Source organism: Somniosus microcephalus, chromosome 5 (genome assembly GCF_052327205.1).
Source record: "Somniosus microcephalus isolate GS21.2 chromosome 5, FLI_Smic_1.0, whole genome shotgun sequence".
Lineage (NCBI taxonomy): Eukaryota > Metazoa > Chordata > Chondrichthyes > Squaliformes > Somniosidae > Somniosus > Somniosus microcephalus.
The window spans coordinates 156,257,123-156,268,767 of NC_140991.1; the positions used below are offsets into that span (position 1 = coordinate 156,257,123).

Sequence of the window (11,645 nt, forward strand, 5' to 3'; positions counted from 1 at the left end):
AACTTTCGCGTTTATTCAATACAGACAGACGGCATGACAGACAGAAGAACCGCTTTATATATATAAGATAGATAGAAGATAGATAGATAAATAAAATAAAAAAATAAGAGATTATTATATGTCTTGCTGTTTTTCCCGTTTAAATTTCTTGGGCCTGGAGGGCCCATGAAACAGCAAAGGGCTGTTTTAGTACAATTGTCTCATTGGTGGATAAAAACTAACAGAACACACCAAATTCTATTAGTGTCAGCAGCTTGAGATCTATACAAATTAATGGAGCTATTGATTTAAACTTTATATTTGGTCTGCAAGTTACATGATATGTACCCAACAGCTCACAAAGAAAGCTTGAACACTCCTGTTCTAATGAATTAGATTAAGATCAAGACTTACTGTTACTTAAAACAACAGTAATTTTACACACATTAGACTTGGCCACAGTAAGGAAAGCAATCACTGAATGATGAAACTCTACAATGAAGAATGTCACCTGCAACTCCATGCAATTTTGAATTACATTGAAATCTTTGAGTGACTTTCATGAACTAACAAGTGCTGGTGAAGTCTGTACAGAAAAACAGGTGGAGAAAGTGCAATTTGATAAGCTTGCTGGATGTGTCATACATTTTGAAATGTGACAGTAAATGACTGCAGGCAATAAGAAAGAGGAAGCTTCTTATATATTTTTAAGAGTGCATCCAGGGTAGCAGCCATGTTAGAGGGTCTGGAAAATCCAGTGCAGGAGTACCAGCTCAGGGGTGATGTGGCAGGTGGTATAAAATATAATAATATAAATTATAAAGTTGGATATTTTTGTTTTGTACCCTCAGCCAGGTACCCCTGAAGGCCAAGAAATAGAGACTCCCAACATAGTTGATCATAAAACCTCCCCCAAGATTACTATTTCTCACTTTTTTTAACATGTTTCCTCATTGTCTTTTCCTACCTTCTTAAGTGGCTTTTATTTTTTAAGCCTTTCTTTTTTCTTCATTCCCTTTCTGTTTGTCGATTACAGTTCTATTTTGTTCTTCCCAATTTTCTGCCCTTCTCTGAAAAAATGCCTTATTGAAGTACAGTTCTACAGAACTGACAAGCCACCAACATCTGGCCTAAGTGGTCATAATTCATGTGTGATCTCAAAGATAGTTTCAAGAGACCTTTTAACTGCGGAGGTCACTGCAACCAAGCCTGATCACATCCTCATCGAGAGCCACAATTCAGCAAGAGTCCTTGGAGGTAATTTTGTCTTTGGGTGATGATCAAACTCTACAGTTCTCTGGTCAGACCATTCATTTCAGGGGAGATGTATAACGGGCAGCTAATCAATATCGCCCATTTTACACAATCGCCCACAGTCTAAATGACCTCCCTTTGTAGCAATAGAAGTAGGAACTCTGCCTTTTTTTTACCACATTAGCTCACAGGCATTAAGTCCAATTGTAACACTCCAACTGCTCTCTAGATGAAATCTGCTGACACAACACAGATGAGATTCACACTTGGAATCTTCTGGTCTTCGTACTATACCTATATCCATTAAGTCATAGAAACATAGAAACATAGAAGATAGGAGCAGGAGTAGGCCATTCGGCCCCTCGAGCCTGCTCCGCCATTCAATGCGATCATGGCTGATCATCCAAATTCAGTAACCGGTCCCTGCTTTCTCCCCATAACCCTTGATCCCTTTAGCCTTAAGAAATATATCTAACTTCTTGAATATATTTAATGAACTGGCCTCCACCACCTTCTGTGGTAGCGAGTTCTACAGGTTCACCACTCTCTGGGTGAAGAAATTCCTCCTCATTTCTGTCCTAAATGGCCTACCCTTCATCCTTAGACTGTGTCCCCTGGTTCTGGACTCCCCGACCATCGGGAACATCCTTCCTGCATCTAGTCTGTCCAGTCCTGTCAGAATTTTATAAGTTTCAATGACATCCACTCTCATTCTTCTAAACTCCAGCGAGTACAAGCCCAATCGACCCAATCTCTCCTCATACGTCATTCCTGCCATCCCAGGTATCAGCCTGGTGAATCTTCGCTGAACTCCTTCCATGCCAAGAACATCCTTCCTCAGATAAGGCGACCAAAACTGCACACAATACTCAAGGTGTGGTCTCACCAAGGCCCTGTACAACTGCAGCAAGACATCCTTGTTCCTGTACTCAAACCCTCTCGCTACGAAGACCAACATACCATTTGCCTTCTTAACTGCCTGCTGCACCTGCATGCTTACCTTCAGCGACTGGTGCACAAGGACACCCAGGTTTCGTTGCACTTCCCCTTCTGCCAATCTATTGCCATTTAGATAATAATCTGCCTTCCTGTTTTTGCCACCAAAGTGGACAACCTCACATTTATCCACGTTATATTGCATCTGCCATGTTTCTGCCCAATCACCCAACATGTCCAAATCATCCTGGAGTTTCTTGACATCCTCCTCGCAGCACACACGCCCACCCAGCTTTGTGTCGTCTGCAAACTTGGAGATATTACATCTAGTTCCCTTGTCTAGATCATTAATATATATTGTGAATAGCTGGGGTCCAAGGACCGATCCCTGCGGTACCCCACTAGTCACTGCCTGCCACTCGGAAAAGGACCCGTTTATTCCAACTCTTTGCTTTCTGTCTGCCAACCAGTTCTCTATCCAAGTCAATACCTTGCCCCCAATCCCATGTGCCTTAACTTTACACGCTAATCTCTTATGCGGGACCTTATCGAAGGCCTTCTGAAAGTCCAGATACTCCACATCCACTGGTTCTCCCTTATCTATTTTACCAATTACATCCTCAAAAAATTCCAGTAGATTAGTCAAGCATGATTTACCTTTTGTGAATCCATGTTGACTTTGTCTGATCCTGTCACTGTTTTCCAAGTGCTCTGCTATTACATCTTTTATAATGGACTCTAGCATTTTCCCCACTACTGATGTCAGATGTATAATGGGCAGCTAATCAATATCGCCCATTTTACCCCATGTAATTCCCCGTTTTCTCTACCACCTTTTTTGAATAGTGGGGTAACATTAGCTACCCTTCAATCCATGGGTACTGTTCCAGATTCCATCGAATCTTGGAAGATGATCAGCAATGCATCTACTATTTCTAGGGCCACTTCCTTAAATACCCTAGGATGTAGATTATCAGGCCCTGGGGATTTATTGGCCTTCAATCCCATCAATTTCCCTAACACCATTTCCCTACAAATACTGATTTCTTTCAGTTCCTCCCTTTCATCAGACCCTATGTTCCCCGGCATCTCTGGGTGGTTATTTGTGTCCTCCTTTGTGAAGGCAGAACCAAAATATGTATTTAGTTGGTCTGCCATTTCTTTGTTCCCCATTATAAATTCCCCTGATTCTGACTGCAAGGGATCTACGCTTGACTTCACCAATCTTTTTCTCTTCACATATCTATAAAAGCTTTTACAGTCAGTTTTTATGTTCCCTGATAGCTTACTCTCATATTCTATTTTCCCCTTCTTAATTAATCCCTTTGTCCTCCTTTGTTGAATCCTAAATTGCTCCCAATCCTCAGGATTATTGCTTTTTCTGGCCAATTTATATGTCCTCTCCTTGGATCTTATGCTAGCCCTAATTTCCCTTGTTAGCCACGGTTGAGTCACCTTCTTTGTTTTATTTTTGTGCCAAACTGGGATGAACATTTTCTGTAGTTCATCCATGCAGTCTTTGAATGTTTGCCATTGCCTATCCACCGTCAACCCTTTGAGTGACATTCCCCAATCAATCCTACCCAACTCGCGCCTCAGACCATCATAGTTTCCTTTATTTAAATTTAGGACCCTAGTCTCTAAGTCAACTACTTCATTCTCCATCTTAATGAAGAATTCGTTCATATTATGATCGCTCCGACCCAAGGGGCCTCGTACAACAAGATTGCTAATTAATGCTTTCTCGTTACATAATACCCAGTCTAAGATGGCCTGATCTCTGGTTGGTTCCTCGACATATTGGTCCAGGAAACTATCCCGTAAACACTCCAGGAATTCCTCCTCCACAGTATTGTTACTAATTTGGTTAGCCCAATCTATATGTAGATTAAAGTCACCCATGATGACTGCTGTGCCCTTATTGCACGCTTCTTTAATTTCCCTTTTAATGCCATCCCCAACCTCCGCCTTACTGTTTGGAGGTCTATATACCACTCCCACTAATGTTTTCTGCCCCTTGGTATTTCTCAATTCTACCCATACAAGTTCCACATCATCAGAGCTAATATCCTTCCTTACAATTGTGTTAATCCCTTCTTTAACCAGTAATGCTACCCCACCTCCCTTTCCTTTTTGCCTATCTTTCCTGAATATCATAAGGGAAACTGCACCCACCTTCCTCTACATTTATTTTTTAACCACTTTATTTCTTCCAAACTAGGGGAAAGAATATATAAAAGGTTATAGGAAGATGGTAGATATTTTTGGTATTGAAAACTGTCTCTCTTGGGAACCAAACCATAGTTGCAAAATGCAGACAGACATAAATTGCTGAGGATAGCATTTCTCATTACTGAAAAAGATTACTTTTTTTAGTTGTTCTTGGGATGTGTAATTAAAAATTGCATGGTGACATTCTTCATTGTAGAGTTTCATTGTTCAGTGATTGCTTTCCTTACTGTGGCCAAGTCTAATGTGTGTAAAATTACGGTTGTTCTAATTAACAGTAAATCTTGATCTTAATCTAATTAATTAGAACAGGAGGGTCCAAGTTTTATGTCTCCAAAAATAAAAAGTACTTATACTCAGCATAATCATGATTACGTGTTGCCAAAAGTAGGCTTACTCCTGCTTCCAAAATAAAAAGTTGATATATTCAGCATACTCCAGTATACCCCCCATTCCACTCTTGGATACAAGTCTACAGAAGACAATACAGGTAAGTACGAGCGAGCCCGAGGGGAAGGGGTTGAAGCTAAGTTTTTTTTAAGGAAGTGGTGATGATGACAGTTTGGAAAAGATGGGAGGAGCACAGCAAGAGGAGAGAGATTCACAATGTCGGCAAGCATTAGGTCAAGGAAAGATAGTTGAGTGATTAGGAGCTGGGTCAAGCGGAGGTCGATGAAGCAGGTTATGGGTCTCATAGAAGACACTAATCTAGTAAAGGCCAGGAGGAAAGGAGAGAAGGAAGCTAGTAATGATTTTTTCTCTCAGGGCAACTAGGAATGGGCAATAAATGCAACCTTACCACATCCCAAGAAAAAATTAAACACAAAAGTACCCATATCTACCTTTTCACTGAAATTAACAAATATATAGCCCAAAGAGAGGTTTCACCTATGCAGGTAAACATGGGTGGATGAGTGGTGTTTTGACCAGTATAATTAATGAAAAAGCTCTATAAGGCTCAACCTTACTATGAGAATGAAGATTTTAAAAGGTACCAACAGCATACTTATCCGTTCCCTTTCAACATTTCCACATTACTCATAGATGGCTACTCAAGATCTTGTTTCTTGTGTTTTTTAAGTGTTGCTATTCTCATTCACTTAAGACTGTGAGACTATCTTTTCCCCTCCCTCCCTGCAGGAAATCTCTTTTGAAACAGGAATTGTTAAATTGCTGTGAAGTCCATAAAAGAGCAGCTTTTCACTGTGAATGACTGAGCACCTATCTGTCCTGAAGGGCACTAGATGACTTCTCAGTGCCAATAGGACTTTTGTTTCACCTTTTTGGACTTTGACCATTTAAGCAATAATCAGAAGCCTATTTCAATATGCTTGGAACATATCGCTTGATGTTAATCCCAGTCGCCACCGTCTCCACCCCCCACCCCCTCCAACACACACACACGCACACACACACACACACACTAATATTTACAAAAGCAAAATACTGCAGATGCTGGAAATCTGAAATAAAAACAGAAAATGCTGGAAATACTCAACAGGTCAGGCAGCATCTGTGGAGAGAGAAACAGAGTTAACGATTCAGGTCGATGACCTTTCATTAATTGATATTTATCTGGTTTATACCCGTGTCCTGATTTGCCTTACTGTCCTGCCTTTTAACTGCTTTCAGCCAGAGCCTGTTCAATCCAAAGAGAACTAAGTTATAATTGCAAGTTATTTACCAATAATCTTGCACACTGTTCATATTGGATAACAAGGGAATTCAATATAACTGAGTTCTGAATACATATTTAAGTGGCATATGAAAAATAAAGAGATTACAGCCTTCAGATTCATTGCATTGAACCATAACCATTCTAAATGTCACATACTCTATTTCAAAGGAACAAATAAAGAAGAAAAGGTATACCCAAGCCCTTTCCATTTAATATATATCTGGGAATTCTAATGCTACTCAGTATGGTCATTTTTATAGCAGATTCACACACTCATCTACTGACAATAGGGGCATTATAAATGTATATTAACCAGGTCACAATGGCATTCATATACATGCCGTCATTGTTTCAGTGAGAGAGAAAAAACATCATGGAAATTTCCAAAAAAGTCCCTTTTCAAGCCATTACCTATCTACAAAAGTGTAATGTACCAATCACAGACTAGGTGCACTTAATGTAGATGAATAGATTTGGAAAATCATGTATGCAGACTGGCATATAAAAAGAAAATGCTGAATTTCAAGAGACTAATGGCAAAGGCATGGAAACATATGTAACATACACATGAAAAACACTCCAAATTAATGCAAGCTGTCATTGTCACCATTTATATCTAGTACAACTAATTTTTAAATGTCCTCTTAATATACCTTTCTAAATATATGGCACAATTTACTATTCAGCTAAGAAAACAGAATAGCCTTGGTCAGTCAAACCTTTAATACCAAATGTTTTGCTGAAATCCTTCTTGGGGAAATGTCTTTCTTCAAATATCTTGTGTCTCTTTTTCAGCTAATAGTTCAGGCACTATCAGTGCTGTTTAATGAGACTACAATAGAATTCTCTGTTTCTGGGAACCACTGCAGGGTTACAATTTTCAACTGCAGAGAGGCAGACGTGTTGCATAGATTTACTAAAGCCCAGTATATAATGCAGATTGCTGAAACCCAGCTTTAATATGGGTTAGTTACTACATGCATTGTTTTTTTTTTTAATATGGATAAAAGGAAAACAAATTTTATATGATTAAAATGCTAGCCACAATGGGAAATGAGTACATTAAAGTGAGACGCAAGAAATATGCATTACGGTAAAATTGCTAGAGTAGATCCAGAAGAATGTCCAATGTGCTACTGATACTGCCCTGTAATACTAGTCCCAGGGGAGCACAGGAGACACTTCACTGTGCTCAAAGTATGTTGACTTAGGCAATGCCTTCAGGCTAGCAAAGGCAATCCAATATATGTTGATATCTGAAATTATTGCAGTTGTAGAGGATAGATCATCAATATAACTGACATACAGAAAGGTCTTTTGTAGTTTTCGTTACTGCTACCTATCATTTGCAGTTATTACACAGATTTGTACTATCAACATTATTTCCTTCCACATGGTATTTAAAGCTGTTTTATTTTTTAAAGTTACTTTGTATGATATTCTTTGACTGTGTCTATCAAGTGAAAACAATGCTATAAATGCAGGCCTATTTTAAAATACAATGACTTTCCAGAACTGTTTTCAGTTGTAAGTGAAAGCTTGGGAATTCTGTTTAATGCTGGAATGCTTACACATAAACCAGATGGGGTGATGATAAATGACCACCAATACCCTAGAAATCCTCAGTTCCAAAATTCACAGATCTGCTTTGACTACTCAAGACTTGTCAATTTTAGAAACCAGAAGTTAAGCCTTTCTAACAACTATAAACTGTGTCAATGGTTTCTATAAAGATGTAACATCTGGGATGAAAACTGCTCATATATAGAACATATACTGAAACCTTGCAGCAGTAAATCTTTGCAATGTACATCACTGCTGCAAATACTTAACACAAAAATTGTGGTGTGTAACATAGCAAGAAAAATATTGCAGCCAATAAAACATAATGTTAGTGAACCAGTTAGTCACACCATAAGTGGAGAGGCTTCATTGTCCATGTCCTGTAGCTTGTATTATCAATTCTTCTTGGTCCATAGGACCATGGAGATAAACAACATTTACATAAATGTTGATATTAGTTTGCAACTCTACATCCAATAAATTCCTTTAAAGATATCACACTTGACTGGATTCCTGTCTAATCATATATTTATTATTAATCCTCTAATCTGACACTGTAATTTCTACAGATTTAGGAAAACTCTGTGACATACTTTAAAAAGTGAAGTTGTATTTTTTTGTCTGATACAATTTCGAGATATTCTAAATAAAAATGCTATTATTATATTCAACATTTAAAATGTTATATAATTCAGTGAGACCACAAAGAAAATCAGAAAAAGACCTTGCTTAAAGCAATTACTGTACTGCAATCCAGGGATAATAAAGATTTTTTTTAACTTGCACACAAATACTAAAATAATTTATTTCGAACGTTACATTCTCCTGTAACAAATTCAATGTAATATTTCGCTCGTTGTGCATAACTGTCGCCAATCAAACTGATTATCAGAATGTGTGTATCTCTGAAAGTAAAAATAAAATATCCCAAGTAAACAGTAACTGATAAATAATTCAGATACATGATATACTCAAGAAAACAAAACATGCACGTGTTTCATTTAGAACAACACGACTTCGAAGATTGAATAATTTGTACCGGAGACAACGCGATTTGGCTGCTTGGTGTATCTCAAATTCACTCAAATTACCCAAATAGTTTTTCTGAAATACGATTTCCTGGTTAAAAAACGCGATAATCGTAGTCTAGTTAAACTTAAATAAAAGTGACAAAAGACAAATGTCCGCATATTTACTTAAAAACACATCAAGTAATAACTGCATCCAAACAATTTAAATGTCGCCAACATATGAGTTATTAATAATTATTTTCTATCCTTCAAAATTTCACAGAAACTCTTAAAAATCGCTTACCTGACTGACAGGAGACATCGTGGAGGGAGAGCAGCAGCGTCCAGAAAATGTAACATGCCTTGAGTGCTTTTAATGCCATTGCCAATGAAATCGATTTTTGTTTTCTACGGGACGATTTGCACACACAAAGTTTTTTTTTCGTTTTTTTTTGGGGGGGTGCGGGCGGGGGTGGTGGGGGGGGAGGGGCTGTAATATTATTGCCTCTGCTTATTGCGGAGTTTTCGGGTAGCAGCGCAGTGGCCGGCTCCAGCACTCTGGTTGTGTTGCAGTAGTTGCGGGATGCCCGGCGCCAGCGGACAGAGCAGCTGGAGCAGCAGCAGGAGCAGTGAATGGGCAAGGGGCAGCCCTCCGCGCGCCGCTCAATCCTCCGGGGGCGCGCGCGCGCGTGCACCGGGCTCAAGTTCGGGCGGGCGGGCGCGCTCACGGGGCAGGTGAGCGCGCCGCCCACATGGGCGCGCGACCGAGTTTTGGGTTCTCGCTCCCCGCGCCGCGGGTGACAAGTTGCATCTTTTGTGATTGCCTCCTGATGGGCTTTTATAAATACATCTTTTTTTAACTTTTTGTTTTGCAGATTTCGCGCACCTGGTTAGGAACTACCTTTAAAAAAATGTATTTTCCCTTTTGCGTTTCGGATTCTGTTGGCGCTGTCCAACTTGATTGCATTGGCTTGTGTTGGTGTCGATTTATGTGTTGGGTGTTTGGATTATCATCAGGTTTTCAAACTCAGTCTCATTCTGAAAATCGTTCTCACTTTCTGCAAAGCATCGTCTCCTGATGAAGAGCACAGCGCCACAGTTTGGACACTGGGAACAGTGATAAATAAATTGATTAAATATTGAGGAGGTTTTTGGCACCCGCTGACATAGATAACTGCAGACCTGTTAAGTGTCACTCATTTGGAGGGAACAACTGCTCTGTTCTCAGTAGCCAAAATGCAAATGCATTCTGTAGCCACACAGTGACCAGAGCCACTTTGTTTGAGACTGCCACATTTTGGTTTAAAAATTTTACGTATTTTGATGTTACTCGGTAAGAAAAAAATAATAACAGTTCACTGCAAGTTTGCAATCTATCTCTTTTTGAGCTTTAATCTCACTCTTATTCTAGATGTGAGGGTTTCATAGAATCCTTTGTCTCGTAATCAAGGTCATCAGCTTCCTCTGTGCTTTCTCTGGCCAGTCTTCTTCCCTGCCCCCACTCCCTTTAACCTTCCTGCCAACTCCAGCCACTCACTGCTGTGTGATACTTGTGTGTCAGCCGTGGCTCAGTTGGTAGAACCCTTGCCTCTGAGTCAGAAGATTGTGGGTTTGTAGTTCCAATCCAGGTTCTTGAGCACAAAAATCTAGACTGACATTCCATTGCAGTACTGAAGGAGTGCTGTACTGTCGGAAATGCTGTCTTTCGGATGAGATGTTAAACCGAGGCTCCATCTGCTCTCAGGTGGATGTAAAAGATCCTATGGTACTATTTTGAAGAAGAGCAGGGGAGTTATCCCCAGTGTCCTAGCTAGTATTTATCCCTCAACCAACATTACTAAAAAACAGATTATCTGGTCATTATCACATTGCTGTTGGTGGGAGCTTACTGTGTGCAAATTAACTGTCACGTTTCCTACATTACAACAGTGACTACACTTCAAAAAATACTTCATTGTGACTGTAAAGCGCTTTGGTGCATCCGATGGTCATGAAAGGCGCTATATAAATACAAATCTTATTTCTTTCTGCAGCTTTCCTCCATCATGGCAGCACGGTGGCATAGTGGTTAGCACTGTTGCCTCACAGCGCCAAGGACCCGGGTTTGAATCCGGCCTCGGGTGACTGTGTGGAGTTTGCACATTCTCCCCGTGTTTGCGTGGGTTTCCTCCGGGTGCTCCGGTTTCCTCCCACAGTCCAAAGATGTGCGGGTTAGGTTGATTGGCTATGATAAATTGACCCTTAGTGTTAGGGGGATTAAATACGTGGGGTTACGGGGATAGGGTGGGATAGGTGTAGGGGTTACGGGGATCGGGTGGGATATGTGTCGGTGCAGGCTCGATGGGCCAAAATGGCCTCTATCTGCACTGTGGGGTTTCTGTGATTTCTGTGATCTCCATCCCAATCCTCATCAGATTTATTCACTCTATGAAGTCCACCACCTGGTCCTTAGACTGCCAACCCAGCTTCTGATCACCCAATTTCACTTATCAGCCCCATGCTGTTGTCATCATCCCTACCATAAAAAACTTACTTTCTACTCTTACCCTCACAAACTACTGCCCTGTCTCTAACCTCTTTGTCTTTGCCACACAACAACACAATCAGGTTTCTCACTGGTCCCTGTTTTAGTATATCTAAGGCATTTCCCACCATCGCACAGCACCAAGACTGCTCAAAGCTGTTAATGAAGTCCTTATATGACTACAGTCATGACTCACTGTCCCTCTTTATCCTCCTTCATTGCTCTACTGCCTTCAACACTGTAGATCACTTAACTATCCTCTCCTGCCTCTCCTCCTAAATTCACTTACATTGCAGTGTTCTCTTTGTAATTTTTCCCACGTGTACCAATCAGTCAAATGCTTCTACTCCCACCTAGATCCATGCTTGGTCCCCTCCAATTCATTATCTCCATGCTACCTTTCAAGATCATCCACAAGCATACACTTGTACACCAATGGCACCCAACTAAACCTCTCTTCTGCCATTGACTC

At 40.2% G+C, this 11,645-nt stretch overlaps 1 protein-coding gene across 1 annotated transcript in view; it reads right to left on the bottom strand.

The window, feature by feature from the left end:
• The window catches only part of vwde (von Willebrand factor D and EGF domains), a 374,620-nt gene extending 365,103 nt beyond the window's left edge, over positions 1–9,517 (bottom strand). Inside the window, exon 1 of the mRNA XM_085988385.1 lies at positions 8,954–9,517. Coding sequence (XP_085844511.1) covers positions 8,954–9,032 — 79 coding nt within the window. The 5' untranslated portion in view covers positions 9,033–9,517. The remainder of the gene's footprint in view (positions 1–8,953) is intronic.
• Between the last annotated feature and the right edge of the window lie 2,128 nt (positions 9,518–11,645).